The sequence below is a fragment of the Arvicanthis niloticus genome, chromosome 25 (genome assembly GCF_011762505.2).
Source record: "Arvicanthis niloticus isolate mArvNil1 chromosome 25, mArvNil1.pat.X, whole genome shotgun sequence".
Taxonomy (NCBI): domain Eukaryota; kingdom Metazoa; phylum Chordata; class Mammalia; order Rodentia; family Muridae; genus Arvicanthis; species Arvicanthis niloticus.
Genome location: NC_133433.1, coordinates 12,971,213 through 12,988,110, shown reverse-complemented (window position 1 = coordinate 12,988,110; position 16,898 = coordinate 12,971,213). Strand labels below are relative to the sequence as shown.

Sequence of the window (16,898 nt, the reverse complement as noted above, 5' to 3'; positions counted from 1 at the left end):
ACTAAACAACCAAACATATACTTCAGCAAATTTTGAATGTTGTTATGATTTGAGAACCATAGCCACAAAAGATGAAGCAGCAAGAGGTCAAGCTCTCTAGGAAGCTCCCACACTGATCTCCGCTGATGGTGTCCAGAACTTTAGAATATGAAGAGGAATAAACACCTCTCTTAGTTAAGCTGCTGTCATTTTGTTGTTTGTATTGGTGATGGTAATGGTCATTTGTGGTTCAACCTAATTTTAAAGTAGACTGGTTGCTGGTTATTTATAAAAGCAGATACTATGAGGAAAACCACCTAGATTATCAGTTTCATCAGACTACTTCTTAAAAGCTCTAAAGAGGAAGGGAAACGTGCTTCAGTGTTTTCACTAAGTGAAACAAACAAAGCCATTTGACCAGAGGGGCAAAACTGGCATTGTCCAAATAAAGATGGCGTAACTTTCCATTTCTGTTCTTTCAACCTACTTTTCACTCTGCACCTTCTTCATTGCTCTTCCCCTCCATTGCTTTATTATTTTAACTTATCTCTCAAGTTCAAGAAAAAGCATATTTGGATCGTTTAAATATTTCATTTTTGAAACATTTACCATTTAATAGGATCCATGCCCTTTATATGAATGGAAGTTCAAAGGAAATGGTTAATTCTCTGTGGGTGCCAATTCCCCAAACAGATCCTAGCATTTAAGAAGATTTATCTACCATGTAGAAATGTCCTTTTCTATAAACTTTCTTCAAGAACAAAGGAGATGCTACCCACAAAACAAAATGTAAATTTTTATAGTTTTCTACTTTTCTTATTTTTTCTTAACCAATAAATACATTTGTCTAACGTTTAAAGTGTACCAACTCCCTTTCTGATTGGCACACTATTTAGTCACACAAGGAGTATGTTTTCCATTGGTTTTGCTTGTGGACAAAATATTCTTAATTTGTAGCCTTATTTATAACAAATATTTAGACTTGAGTTCTAGACACTTCAAAAGACTCGTTGACTTCAAAATGTTATAGGGCACTTGCAGATTGAAGAAATATTTTTAAGATCAGAAATTTAAGGTTTATGAATCTTTAAAAGACAGGTGGGCATGTGTGAGCTCAACAATGGTGCCAGAAGTTCAACAGCCACTGAGGCGAGGGCCATGCCAGAAGCCAGTTTCTATGTCTTCTTGCTGATGGGTATCAACAAAGAGGCTAGAAAAGCAAGGTCAAAAGGCCTCTCCCAAAGAGCCAAGTTTGTATCATTTCATTGAGCAGTAGCTTTGTTCACAGCTTAGGGCTAGTTCAGGAGTACATTAAGCCATCATGGAGTTAGTTCATTAGCATAGAAATATCTGTCTTGGGCTTGGTTTTATCTGAGCTGTCTGTGGCCAGTCCATAACAATCAGTTATTTGTATTTTTTTTTTTTTTACTTTATTTGTCCAACTCTTGAAAGAAATCAGATACTGTCTTGGGCTAAAATATCAAGTCAGAACACAGAATTCTAATCAATCTGTAAAGTTTTCCTAAATTCCTTCTTAAAGTGACTCACAAGTGATAAGTATTTGCTTTAAAAACCAAACACCCAGAATGTTTTCCATCGTGAGACCATCTTGAGAATGAAGTTTGTAAAATTAAGTATAAAATGAAGATCTGTTTAATCTTGGCAAGATTCTAATTTTCAGAACAAAAAGTACAATTTTGGTTTTTATTTGCTCTTCAATTTAGCAATCGTGATGTTTTTTCTTGGCTTCACAACACACATTTTAGATGATTCTAATGTAGACAAATTTCGCTTATCAGAAATAGGCTGTTCATCAGATGAAACAGGTAGCCAGCCATCTTGCTATATCCTGTCAGATTGAGCTACTAAAATATGGCTGCCTCTTTTATTTGGGTTTATGGGAACAGCAAGGCTTGTTTTACTAAAGGAGTAAGAAAATGCATCAATATTTTGCTAGAACAAGATGCTATGCTGTCTTCTAAAAAAAGTGAATGAACCACATTCAAGGTTTAGAGAAGTATGAATACATGTTTTTGTTTCAGGGACACTCCTTCTCCCTTTCTGTGGCGGTGAAAAGGAAGCTAAGATCACTGGGGACCATGTTCTTACAGTTTTTCACTGATATGGACTGTTCCATGCCCAAGACATTTCACGTCTGAGAGTTCTCTAATCTTTTCATCTTTCTGCCTAACTTTTGCTGGCTTTGGAACATCATTGGAAGTTCCCATAAATACGCTGATGGCATCCTAGCCCCTGTGTTGCCACATAACGTAGCAGGATGCTCCAAGGAAAAATAAGTCATTTATTCAAAAGAAGGCTGAGCCTGGATCCAGGTTGGCTGTGACTGACAAGGTTTGGTGCCAAGGTGGTTCAGTGACAAGACGGGCTTTGTGTCATTCTTCTACTCCCTGCCATGACCCTGGGGTCCTCAAATGGGAGTTTGATGGCAACACCTTTCAGGTTCCAGGAGCTCCTCGTCATTTAGAATCTGGGTTTATTCTGTAGGATAGAACTCAGTGAGAGTGCCAGCTGACTCACAGGGTACAACCTACAGTACATGAACATTGAGGCATGAGGGCGGAGGTAATTGCATTAAATTCTGATTGTTAGCAGACTCATGAAATCTATGTACATAAGAGGGAGAAGAGGGAACAGACAGACTTAAACATACAAAAATTTGTACCAATTTCAGTGGTTTTGTGCCTTAGAGATACATGAACTGTACTGGACTGACTCTGGAGCAAACAGTGGACAGACAGAACTGTGATGAAGGGAAGACTTAATCTTCTGTCTGTACAAAAGGAGCAAAATGGCTTTTCACATGGGAACTAGCACAGACAGAACAACACTGTGGTGAGACAAATACCTGCCTTATCTGGTGAGCAGACAGTTCATCAGGGATGCAGTTAAACCTCAGCAGTGAGAATCAACATGGATTTTATCAGGCTATTAGCCACATCACAATGGCCAGATACTTGGTTAAAACCAGTTTACATCAGCAGACTAAGTCAAGTACACTACAATTTCTAACGTGGTATTGGTTAGTGGCAGGATGGAGACTTATGGAAATGGGGGCTGAGGAAGGGTCCTAAAATGTCAGACATGCTCTGTATTTTGGTTGAAGCATTGTTCAATCACTTTGTGCATTTCTTATTGTACCCTTAAAATCTATGCATTTCACCATACATATATTTTATTTGACTCTATAAAGCCCCACAATTGTGATACTTTTTCCAAGATGGACTTATTTCCCCCCCCCCCCCCGTAGAAAATTAGGTTTCCCACTCGCTTTTCTTGATTATTGGGGTGAATGGGAAAAAAACCTGATGTAACTCAAGCATAAATATTTTTGTTGCAGATTTCTGTAGAGAATTCTATAGCATTTGAATGTTCCCTTTGAATATCCTAAAAGTTCCTGGCTACAGATTTATGGCTGTGATTTCTGTCCCACAGCCCTTGAGCTGTATGTTTAGGTCTGACATCAGTGTTGGGAGTGAAACAAAGAGCAGAAAATATGAACCTCACAGACCGCCAACTCCCTGCATAGGGGAAGGGCTCCACTCAGCATCTCTGTTTTTGTACTCAATCATAATATAAACAAACACATACATATGTGTCTCAGAATATTGCAAGAACAAAAGATGCACACATCTGCAAATTTAGATTGCCAGAATATTGCTGTGGACTCTTTAGAGATCCAGAACAAAGGACTCCATGTTTTGTCTGCATCTGGTGCTGTTTAAACAGTGATCTGTGCTCAGTTTGAAAGTTGGGTCCAGTCTTTGTGCAATCTGCCACAGGTCTATTCTTGTGTCTGATGCCCATAGGCAACGTTTGAGTACACAAATCCATTAGCTTAGCAGGGTTCAGGGGTTAGTAACCTGGATGTCACAGCTCAACAACACAGACAGTCCCCTTAGAAATGACTTGGAGATTTTCACAGATTTTTTTTTTTCATTTTGCATGCCTCAAATTAAATTAAGAAAAAATTAAAAAGCATTTTTTTTTTTACAATTTACAAGTGCTCATATAAGAAGATGACTTAAAAAAAAAAAAAAAAAAAAAAACCCACCCAAGCACCCAGAACGCATCTAGCAAACAACGCTAATATTACACAGGGTGAGACCAAAGACCTCGCAGCTCCGTGTTCGCTGGTAGGCAGGGGGCGCAGTCCTGCTGTCTAGGAGAAAGGTGCCGCTGTAGGATCCCCAGAGCTAGAGGCCAGTGGTGCTTTGTTCCCTAACTCAAGTCCAGGAGCCGCATTTCAGAGTCAATGTCATTACTTATTTCGACCTGAAAAAGAAAATATGAATTGCTTTAAAGAACGCCAGTGCTGATAAATGAAAAGCTTGTCCCTTTCTCCAGGCCTTTTGAAATGCAAAGCAATTTAGGGTGGGCGTGCTTCTGTTTGACTTAGGAGCTAGGAAGGCTGAAGGCTCAGCTCTGTGTTTTCCAGTCTGGATGGGGAGACAGCTGATAGCCACAAGACTGTGGGATGAGGTGGACTCACTGTTTCAGGAGGGAAGGCAGTGATACCACCTCCCCGCCACCCAGCCCATAGCCTCTTCATGACAGAGGTCTTGGTCTGGCTCCTTCACCAAGATCCTATGTGGAATGTATAACATTATGTATCTATTTGCCTTGACCACTGTGCCTAAATATTTGGTGGGGAAAAAAAAAGAAACAAAACAAAACAAACAAAACAACCGCCCCCTCCCCCCCACCCCACAACAAACACCAAAAAGCCTATTCCTGGCAGTGTCTTTCAGATGACGTTAACATTTCAGCCCATAGACCAGGTAAAGTCTATCTTTCTCCACAGTGTGGGTGGACATTGTGGGATCATTCGAAAGCCTCACCACACAGTGAGGTTTCCTCAGGTACAGGGGGATCGCCTGCCAGATCATTTGCAGCATTGACTTATCCTTGTTCTTCAGTCTGCCAGCTTCAACTGCAGATTGAAGACTTCCCAGGCTCAACTGCTGCATAAGACAGTTTCTTAATATCTCTACCAACTCTTTCCTCTTTTCTCCTCTGTCCCTTACTCCCTTACCCCTGCTTCACTTTCTGCTTCTCTGTCTCTTTCTCCCTCTTCAACAGCACCCCCCCACCCACCACCACCAATGTAAATTTTGCTTGTCGGGCCAACCCAAAAGTATTCCAACCCTCCTGTGTGAGTCATTCTGGTCTCTGCATTTTGAACAGAGTATGCCCATAACTTCTTTTGCAGCCTTTGGAATGCATAGATCTGAGCAGTGTGTCCATGCTCAAAGTCAAAGTCAAGGTCAGCATCATACCTGCATAGCCAGGTAGAGTATGTCAGCTTTCTCTGTCTCTCTCCTGTGAAGTCTTAGCTGGTCTAAACCTTATACTCCTTTGACAGCCTAGGAGAACCTGGTCTCTGTATACTTCCATTGGTGTTCAGCTTGCTATGTCTCATTGTGCTATGAGAACTCACGTGAGCTCTCCACTTCCCTATGTGCAGCTCATGGCCACTGCTGACACTGGTGACTCTCTACTCTGTTCCTCATAATCAGGTGAGTTTTCATTTTCCAAAATAATCCTAAGCACCAGACAAGGGAGGCTGTTTCACACTGTATTTACATCCCTGTCTAGACATTTCTCTTCCATTAGTGTAGTTCAGCAATTCCATCATTTATAGCTCCACATGGTCTTAAGTTAGCAGGAAGGGTGCAGGTTCTAAAGATCGCCTCTCTGTGAACACATGAAGCTGGTTTCAATGAAGCAGATAAAAGCAGGAGCATTGCTGTATCCAGTATACGGGAAGCAAAGATGCCGCTGGACAAAGATGCCCTTAGACAGTGGAACAGACCTGACACAGGGAATTACCTGGCCCCACAAAGTGTAGAGGCCAGGATAAATTGCCTGACTGTAAGAATGTGTACGCTTGCTTCTCTGCTTACTTTTACCTAGTCTCCATCACCTCAGCTCTTAATAATATTCAGTATATTTCATATCTCTATTACTCCAATTACCTAGAAATGTTTCATTGTAGTAGATTTGCTGAAATGGTAATCTACATTATATTAGACCATTAGATCCCCAATCTAGTTTAATTATTAACAATTTCCCATAATTAATTTTTCTACTTAATTATGGTCATCCAAATTTGGCTCATATTATTAAATAGAGTAGTTCAAGGTCGGGCTTGACTTTACAAACAGGCACCTAGTAGGTAGTGGTATGTGTGGATGTCTTCTGTGGTATAGAATATCTTTTAATGTTATGAGTGAGCACTAGGTCTAGGTGTTGATAAACTCACGACTCTCCTCACTTTCTTGCTTTTAAATAAGTGCATGTAGAAAGTTTAACAATGGCTTGAGTAACCCAGCCTCCAAAGGCTGTCATCCAAGCAGATGACAAGACAATGATGTTAGTTCAATGTATTCCTTGAAGGCTTGCAATAATTTCTCTTTCTACTTGTTTTCTAAGTTTCTTGGTGTTACATCTGATGTGTGTGTGTGTGTGTGTGTGTGTGAGATTTGCCCTTGCTTCTGCTATTTCTAGTAAATGTTTTCCCACAGACGTGGAATAATATTTTTAATGTAATACAAATCCAGATGGTGGAAGCAGAGGACAGTTTCTATAAACTGTCTTCTGACCTCCACATGTCTGGCATAGCACACGTGTAACACTACACACACACATACACATACACACACACAGTTGTAAAGAATTGATCTTTGAGAGGGGTGTGGCGGCGCACCCCTTTAATTGCAGCACCTAAGAGGCAAGAATGTGAATTGTAGGCCAATATGGTTGAGACTTTGCTGTGCTGAGACCACAGACAGACAGACAGACACACACACACACACACACACACACACACACACACACACAAACTGATTTTTAAAACATGAATGGTTGTGTGGCATGAATGGAAACTTTATTCTTGACTTAAAATGCTCTGTGGACAAATAGAGAAGTACAAAATGATTGTGAACAGAAATATGAATTTGTACAGTAAAATTTCGCCCTGTATTTCTGGCAGCACCATAATGTCTTCAGTTGGGTACCAATTGGGTTCTACAAAGTTCTAGGAGCAGTGAATGAGGTTTTATATCACAATGTCAGATAAAGGATGGCAGTGTCCCCAGAGAGAATATTGGATAGTTGACTCATCTTTAGTTGTAGTGACCGTGTTAGACTTTTTTTTTTTTTTTTTTAAATATCTATAATGTTGGTGATATTTTCTTTTTCAGTGAGGACAGGGGCACACAGCCTATTATAATGATGAAACTGATCTCCATCTAAACTCGGCATTTTACACAATGGCTACATATTAAATATGTGCTCTTCCAGTAGTCATAACAATGTGTGACCCCTTCTCACAATGAATCAGAAAGTCACTAATACCTGTGAGAAGAAGAGTTCCCAGGTCAGAGAGGGCAAGGAGCCGAGATGAAGGTATCCTTGTGCTACGTAAGGCATAATACATACAGGGAATCCTGTCTCTCCTTTGGGACAACGAAGGCTGCACTGAGTATGTTGCAGTTATAGTACCCTTGACATAGTCCTTAAAGGCTAATGTCTCTAAAACTGCTTTCCATGTCCAGGGGCTGATGGTGGCCCTCAGTGAGTGGGGCTCCATGATTAGCAATGGAAAGAGTGAGGCAGCCATTACTAGGAACAGCTCTCAGTTAAGCGTATTTATTCTATGTACCACAGAGGACAGAGCTAGCATATTTTATACGTCAATATAAAATTGGTAAGCTTTAAAAGCTAATCAAGAACAAATGCAGACAACATTAAGGACACTTATCTTTTATTCATCTTTAGTCTGTTGAGGCTACGATTGCTGACAGTTACTGTTAAGTTTTTCTTCTTTATTATATTTTTATTTAAAACAATTTTAAATTTAAGTGTATTTTGGTCATATTCTTCCTATCCCCCAAGTCCTGCCTGATCCTCTCCTACTCCCTAACTACCCAACTTTAGTTCTTAAATAAACAAACAAAACCTCAACACAACACCCCTCCCAATCAAGAAAACAACATAAAATATCAATCCCTCAAAAAAAAAAAAAAAGACAAAAACCTACCAACCAAGCAAATAAAAACAACAACAACAACAAAAAAAAATGCACCAAACTGTGACCAAATAAAAGCAGACAAAAAAACCTCTGGAGTATATCATATGTTGATCAACTACTTCTGAACATGAGACAAGACATGGCATGAGACATGTGATATACACAGTGTCATGTCATTGGAGAAAAGTTATCTCCCCTCTCCAAACAGTTTGCTAATCATTACTCTAGTGACTAGGTTTTCCCTTCCTTCCTTCCTTCCTTCCTTCCTTCCTTCCTTCCTTCCTTCCTTCCTTCCTTCCTTCCTGTCTCCTCTCTCTCTCTGTCTCTCTCTCTCTGTCTCTCCTCTTATTGTCTTTAAAATAAAACACAATAAGATAAAACAAAAACTATCACATCAAAGGTGGACAAGGCAAACCATCAAATCAGCAGAAAGAAAAGAGCCTAAAAGGCACATGAATCAGAGACCCACTCTTTTCCACACTCATGAAACCCATAAAGAAGTCCCGCTACACTGGAAGCCATAATAAACGTGCAGAGGACCTGCTGCCTTAGTCTCTGTGAGTTCATGTCAGCTTTGATCATATTGATTTATAGGGCCTTGTTCTTGGTGTTCTCCATTCCTTCTGGATCAAATAATATATATATTATTTGATATGTATATTATTTGATATGTATATATATTGATATATATCATATGTGATATATATGATATATATGATATATATGTGATATATATATATGTATATATGATTATATGATTATATATATATATATATATATATATATATATATATATATATATTGCCCCCTCTTATGTAGTGTTCCCAGAGTTCTCAAGGGTGAGATTTGTGGAGACATTCCATTTAGGGCTGAGTATTCTAAAGCCTCTTACTCTCTGCATGATGTCTCTCTGTGGATCTCTTTATTTTGTTCCTATCTGCTGCAACAAAAAGCTTCTCTGATGATCACTGACTAAGGCACTAGTCTGTGAGTATAGCAGCATGTCATTAAGAGTCATTTTATCACATTTTTTTCTTTTTGTGGGCCAGTGTTGTTTGGTTTTACCTAGGTCTCTGGTCTAAGTAGTCTCCGGTGGTTGATTATCCAGGCAGTATCAGGTATGGGTTCCATCTTGTGAACTTGTTGGTTTCTTCCACAAGCTTTGTACCATCATTGCACTAACGTGTCTTGCAGGTACTATTCCATTTAGATCAAAGGGTTTGTGGTTAGCTTTATCTTTTAGTAGTATCTTCCTGTTTCAAAGATTCTGGAATGTAAGGGTGAAGGCTCCGTGTAGGCAGAAACTCGACATCTCCATGTTCAGTGAGTTGTATAGGTGTTGTCTTCAGTAATGGGGCCTTGCTTTCAGTTTGTGGAAAACAACCTAAAGTCTTGGCAACAGCCTGGGTTGTTTGGAAATTTTTGAGGGGTCCCTTTGGAGAACAGTTCAATTAAATGTACCCTGATCCCTATAATGTATATTTTGTTTGGTGACGAGTGATACCCAGTTGGAGCTCTGTCTCCCCCCATTATTGGCAATTTCACTTAAATTGCCTTCATGTATGTACATATTTTAGTATTGCATTTACATACTATCCCTTATACACCCCTTAATTTTAGCTATCTCTTCTTCCCCTTCCCTGTTCCTTCTTATAACTTCTCTTTCTCTCCACTTAATACTTCCACTATTGAAGAAGCCCTTTGACCTCTTATCTGTCTATTCTATTTCTCTTTTCTAACTAGATCTTTTCCCTCTAGTCCCTTACTCTATACCCAGCCTCTCTGGTTCTCTTGCTGGCAGCTTGCTTATCATTGACTTTACAGTTACTCTCTACATATAAACAAATACACACTATACTTTTCTTTCTGGGTTTGCGTTACCTCACTAAGGATAATTTTTTTCTAGTTCCATCCATTTTGCTTACACATTGCATAATTCCATTAAGAAAACCAGTTGAGTAATGCTCTGTTGTGTAATCGTATCTCATTTTCTTTATCCATTCTTCTGTTGAGGTTTCCGATTCCGGGTATTATGAAATTGGTATGCTGTTATTAGCAATGAACAGGGTTGAGCAAGTGTTTTGTGGTAGGATGAAGTGTTGTTTGGGTATATGCCCATAACTGGTTTTGCTGGATTTTGAGTTGATCTTGCTAAAAACTGCCACACTGATTTCCAAAGTGGCTGTACAAGTTTCCACTCCCACTAGTAGTGGAGGAGTGTTGCTGTTACTCCATAGTCTCACCAGGAAGAGTTGTCACTTGTTCTGTTGATCTTAGTCATCTTAGTCACAGGTGTATGATGGAATCTCAAAGTAGTTTTGACTTATACCTCCCTAATGGCTAAGGATGTTGAACATTTCTTTAAGTGTCTCTGAGGCATTTGAGTTTCCTGTAGAATTCTTTGTTTAGACCTGTACCCCATTTTTAGTTGGGTTATTTGTTTTCTTGATATCTAGTTCTTATGTTGAGGTATGTTCCTTGCATCTGTAATCTCTCTAGACTTTATGACGAAGGGGTATTTTATTTTGTTGATGACATTTTACATATCTAATGAGATGATCATTTTTTCTTTCAATTTGCTTATATGGTGGATTACATTATTGATTTACCTATGCTAAGCCATCCCAGTCACTGTGGGATTAAGCCTTTTGATCATTATGGATGATCTTTTTTGATATGTTTTTGCATTGGATTTGCTAGTATTTTATTGCGTATTTTTGCATCTATGATCATAAGGTAAGTTGGGTAATTCTTATTCTTTATTAAGTCTTCATGTGGTTTGGGTATCAAGGTAATTCTGTCCTCATAAAATAAAGTAGGCCATGTTCCTTTTGTTTCTATTTTATGGAATAATTTGAGGATACATGGAATTAAGTCTTCTTTGAAAGACTGGTAGAATTATGCTGTAAAATCATCTAACCCTGGACTCACTCTTTTTTTTTTTTTTTTTAAGTTGGGGGACTTTTAATGACTGCTTCTATTTCATTAGTAGCTATAGGCCTGTACAAATTGTGTATATGATCTTGACTAAACTTTGTGAAGTGTTATGCATCCTGAAAATTATCCATTTCTTTAGATATTACAACTTGGTGAAGTACAGGTTTTTTTTTTTTTGTTTTGTTTTGTTTTGTTTTTCGTTTGTTTGTTTGTTTTTTGAGACAGGGTTTCTCTGTGTAGCCCTGGCTGTCCTGAAACTCACTCTGTAGACCAGGCTGGCCTTGAACTCAGAAATCCACCTGCCTCTGCCTCCCAAGTGCTAGGATTATAGGAATGCACCACCACTGCATGTCCTTATGAATCTCTAGATTTCCTTGGTGTCTGTTATTATGTCCTCCTTTTTATTTCTAATTTTGTTCATTTTGATATTGTTTATCTGCTTTTTATTTAATTTTGTATATCCAATCTTGTATATGCAAGGAACCAATGTTAGTGTATATTTCTTGGATGCAGTCAAAGGATGAAACGTCTCTTTAAAAGCATTCTGTTAGTCTCTGTCTTTTTATTAGGGGATTGTGATCCTTGATGTTTATAGATATTTATGACCAATGATTGTTGATTCCTGTGATTTTGTTGTTGTTGATGGTAGTATTGGTCTATTTTTTATGAATAGAGTTTATCATCTTGTATCTTTAATAGGGCTGGTTTTGTAGATATATTTGTTTAAATTTGTCATGTTTTCCTATCTGTGGTATAGTAGTCTGTGATGTCATCTGTTGTGTCTTAGAGTCTGTATCAAATCTATCGAAGCCCTTCTGGTACTTAGAGTATCCATTCAGAAGTCAGGCTTTTTTAAAATTGGGTATTTTATTTATTTACATTTCTAATGTTATCTGCTTCCCAGTTTCCCCTCCAGAAACTCCCATTCCATGCCCCTCCCCCCACTTCTCTGAGGATGCTCCCCCACCCACCCATTCCCACCCTCCTCTCCTGGCACTCCTCTACAATGGGACATCGAGCCTTCATAGGATGAAGGGCCTCTCCTCCCACTGATGTATGACAAGGTCATCTTGTGCTACACATGCAGCTGAAGCCATGGATCCCTCCATGTGTACTCTTTGGTTGGTGGTTTAGTTCCTGGGAGCTCTGGGCAGTCTAGTTGGTTGATACTGTTGTTCTTCCTATGGGGTTGCAAACCCTGTCAGCTCCTTCAGTCCTTCCTCTAATTCCTCCTTTGGAGACCTGGTGCTCAGTCCAATATTTGGCTGCCAGTATCCTCCTCTGTGTTTGTCAGGCTCTGGCAGAGCCTCTCAAAAGACAGCTATATTAGGCTTCTCTCAGCAAGCACTTCTTGGCATCTACAATGGTGTCTGGGTTTTGTGACTGTATGTTGGATAGATCCCCAGGTGGGGCAGTCTCTGGATAACTTTTTCTTCAGTCTCTGTTCCACACTTTGTTTCCATATTTCCTCCTGTGAGTATTTTGTTCCTCCTTCTAAGGACTGAAGCATTCATGCTTTGGTTTTCCTTCTTCATGAACTTCATGTAGTCTGTGAATTATATCTTGGGTATTGTGAGCTTTTGGGCTAATATTCACTTATCAGTGAGTGCATACCATGTGTGATCTTTTGTGATTGAGTTACCTCACTCAGGATGATATTTTCTAGTTCCATCCATTTGCCTGGGAATTTCATGAAATCATTGTTTTTAATAGCTGAGTAGTACTCCATTGTGTAAATGTACCACATTTTTTTGTATCCAGTCCTATGTTGAAGAACATTTAGGTTCTTTCTAGCTTCTGGTTATTCTAAATAAGGCTGCTATGAACATAGTGGAGCATGTGTCCTTGTGATATGTTGGAGTACCTTTTGGGTATACACCCAGGAGTGGTATAACTGGGTCTTCAGGTAGTACTATGTCCAATTTTCTAAGGAACCGCCAGACTGATTTCCAGAGTGGTTGTACCAGCTTGCAATCCTATCAGCAATGGAGGAGCATTATTCTTTCTCCACATCCTTGCCAGCATCTGCTGTCATCTGAGATTTTGATCTTAGCTATTCTAACTGGTGTGAGGTAGAATCTCAGGGTTGTTTTGGTTACTTGGTCTTTTTTTTTTCTTGTAGTCTTAATATTCTTTCTTTGTACATTTAAAATGTTGGTGATTGTGTGCTAAGAGGACCTTTTTTGTGGTCTGTTCTGTTTGCTATTCTGTATGCTTCTTGTATGTTGATAAGCATCTCCTTCTCTAGGTTAGGAAAATTTTTTTATTTTAAGATATTTTTGAGAAATTTTTCCTTGCCATTTTTCTGTTTTACTTCCTTTAATTTCTCCTATTTCTACATATAGTCATCTCATTTCCTAGATATTTTGTACCAGGAGTAATTTATATTTAACCCCTTCTTTGACTGACATATCCACATCTTTAATCATATCTTCAATGTCTTAGATTCCCTCTTCCATCTCTTTGATTTCTTGATGAAGCTTGCTCCCGCAGTTCCTATTTGAGTTCCTAAATTTTTAATTTCTATATTTTTCTTAGTTTTTAAAAATTATTTTGACTTTCAGATCTTGATTGGTTTTATTTAGTTTCTTTCATTGTTTGTATTTTCATAGGCTTATTTGAAGAATTTATTCATTTCTTCTTTAAGGACCTCTATAATATTTATAAAGCCTATTTTAAGGTCATTTTCTTGGGTTTCAGTTATTTTTAAATATTCACAGCCTTTTGCGTTATCGTTGCTAAGCTCTAGTATAGACATATTGCCCTGCCTGATATTGATCATGTTTTGACATTGGTGTCTAGGCATCTGTGATTGGGAAGGTTGTAATTCCAGGTGATTATATCTTATTTTTCTTTGTTGGGTAAATGTTTTGATCTTGGTTTTTGTTTTCTCTGGTTCTTTGTTGTTGTTGTTGCTGTTTTTTGTTTTTTTGAGACAGGGTTTCTCTGTGTAGCCCTGGGTATCCTGGAACTCACTCTGTAGACCAGGCTGGCCTTGAACTCAGAAATCCACCTGCCTCTTCCTCTCAAGTGCTGAGATTAAAAGCATGCGCCACCACTGCCCAGCTTCTCTCTGGTTCTTAGAAAAGTTTTATAGCTGTGTATTGCCTGTAGGAAACTCTTGTTAGAGCCAGACAGTTAGGTGTGGGCAGTCGGGGTTCCAGGTAAAAGGTATTTCTAGGCATTGGAACCTGAGACTTAGGAATGGGGAATGGTTGTAGGCACCGAGGGAGCTTTACAAGAGAGAGAAAAGCAGGGTCTTCCACCAGCATCTTGAATGAGGGCAAAGAGCATGGAGAGGCCACAGCAGAAGTTTTGCTAAAGATCTGGGGATGAGACAGGATACAGGAGGATTGGACTTAGAGCAATAGAGGGAAATAAGAAGATCTGCAGTTAGCCTACATGCTTCCCTCGTCAGAGTGGTCTGTGTGTTTCCAAGGAGTGTCTGCGGGAGTGAGTGTTAATTTTAGAGGAGAAGATCTGTGTGATCCACTGGAGAGGGTGTAGGAGGGGAAAGAAGGCAGCAGCAGCTGTTTTATCACAGAGGTGAGATGGGACTGGAGGATTGCACTTGGAAGAGCAGAGGGAAAAGTAAAGATCTGCAGTTAACTTACTTACTTCTCTGCCCAGAGTATCCTGTGGGTTCCCAGGGAGTTGTTGCTGGAGTTATGGGGTGGGGCAAAGCAATGAGTTGAGGGACAGAAGTTAGGGGGAAAAATCCGTGGGATCCACTAGAGACAAGGTGCAAGGCCATCTGTAGAATGTACAGAGCTGGGTATGAGACTGGGGATTTGATTTGATGGAGCAAAAGGAGAAGTGAAGATATGGCATCGGCCTACTTGTTTTCCTGGCTGAAGTGGTGACAGCCATTTTTAAAAGAATGTGAAAATCTATTATTCCACCTTCTTACCATTCTCCTCCACTCAGGCACTATGATTGTTCACCTGATCTGTCTTACAAGCTAGAGCTCAATCAAGACACTAAATCTATAATGATCTTGTGTAGAAACAATTCACAATTGTATTATTACTCATGGAAAAGTAATGTTATCAGAAAAGAGCAAATAGACTAGTTTCCTTCTCAAAGGTAAATTTCTTCTTGCCGTCTGTCTCCAGCCATCATAGGTTAGCTTTCTGTGGGTCTGGGTTATTGGAGAAAAAACCAGGCGATGAAGGCACGTACCTTGAGCATGCCAGAGTAGTGTCTTGAAATGGAAATTAGCTGTCTCTCTGTCTTTTAGCACTTAGAGGTAATAGGGGCCACTCGATCAGCAGTGGTTATGTAACATGTGGCAATCTTTGTGAAGAAAAATTAGTCTCCAGCAAAGGCAATCAGACAAGTCAAGACACTACAGAAAAGTCAAGTTCTCCTCTGGAAATCTTAGAAGAAGAGTTTTAAAAGGTGGCAGACAAGTTCAGAATAAATGTCTCATCAAACATTTCTAAGCTGTAGCCATGGGGCATCTTCTTCTTAGATGACTTCTAACAGAATCTGATCTATCTCTACCTCTGCTGTACATCGCAGGTCTGGAACTCAGCTGCTATTTTCTTTGACAAACTACCTTGGTCTAATTACTTTTATGTGAAGAATTATTGCTACATGGAAGTTAATTTTCCTGCTATCCAGATGCTGCCTTTTGAATGGAAATACACGTCACGATTTTGACAAACTTTAATTTCACCGCTCATTATGTTGTTCTCTGAAATTGCATCTCACTGTCACATATGGTTTTATGCCCTAGTAGTTTCCTTCTCAAAGGTAAATTTACTTTGGCTAGTCCTTTCCCCTTGCTGTCCTAATTGGCTAAATGTGTAAATGCTTCTTGGTTCCCTTAGGCCAGAGTGGCTATTGCTCTATGCCTTTAGCTGGGATAGAATCCTTTGTGAGCAGTGGTCAGAGAAGTCCTGGTAGAGACCTTCCTGGGAGTTAGTGTGAAGCCATGTTACCTGCAAAGTGGCAGCTGTGGCAAGATGATGGATTCCAGCACAAGCTAACTCCAGCCTTCTCCCCACATCTGTAAGCCCCACTCAGAAGACAACCATTGAAAGTATTTCATATCTGTGTATGTAAGATGCATGTGTGAATGCATGTGTGTGTGGGTTCATGCAAATGTATTCATTTGTTTCAGGACATGAAAGGTCATCATTGAATGTCTTCCTCATTTACCCATCTGTTAAATTTTATTTATTTATTTATTTATTTATTTATTTATTTATTTAACAGTCTCACTCTATAGCTAAGGCTGGACTTGAAGTCACAGAAATTTCCTGCTGCTTCTGCTTTCTTTATGTTGGGGTTAAAAGTGTGTGTCACCAAACTTGGACTCCATCTTTTTTTTTTTTTTTTTTTTTTTTTTTTTTTTTTTTTTTTTTTTCTGAGACAGGGTTTCTCTGTGTAGTCCTGGCTGTCCTGGAACTCACTCTGTAGACCAGGCTGGCCTCGAACTCAGAAATCTGCCTGCCTCTGCCTCCCAAGTGCTGGGATTAAGACTCCATCTTATTTTTATAAAGACCATGTCCTCTCAATGTCATTTCCAACCTTTCTTTACTAAGGGAAGTCTAGTCATTGCTCTTCTGTGGGAATATTACTTTATATTTAGTGTTTTTCATGTCGCTCTCCCCTCCCGGGTGATCAGCTTTAGAGGCCAATGCTCAATTGCTTTTTATCTTGTTATCCCCAGTTCCCAGGGCAGTGAGTGGTTCACGTCATTGCAGTTAATCAATTAATGACTACAAGTTGAATTAAACTGATGTAATTAATCAGTAGGGCTTGATATCATTACTGTAAAAGAAAAGAACAAGCCAGCCTCATATATGAGCTACACCATCCCCATCAAAACTGCTCTCAGATACACACACACACACACACACACACACACACACACACAAAGTTGTTGCTGATATAGGCATATAGAATCTTCCTATACAGT

General features: G+C 39.3%; 1 protein-coding gene and 1 long non-coding RNA gene across 2 annotated transcripts in view; one reads left to right on the top strand and one right to left on the bottom strand.

Moving 5' to 3' along the window:
* LOC143438490 (uncharacterized) overlaps positions 1-16,898 on the top strand; it is a 176,750-nt gene that overhangs the window by 40,734 nt on the left and 119,118 nt on the right. The gene's annotated exons all lie outside the window — the stretch shown is intronic.
* The window catches only part of Nkain3 (sodium/potassium transporting ATPase interacting 3), a 588,474-nt gene continuing 575,629 nt past the window's right edge, over positions 4,054-16,898 (bottom strand). Inside the window, exon 6 of the mRNA XM_076924094.1 lies at positions 4,054-4,272. Within this exon, the coding sequence (XP_076780209.1) occupies positions 4,259-4,272 (14 nt within the window). The 3' untranslated portion in view covers positions 4,054-4,258. The remainder of the gene's footprint in view (positions 4,273-16,898) is intronic.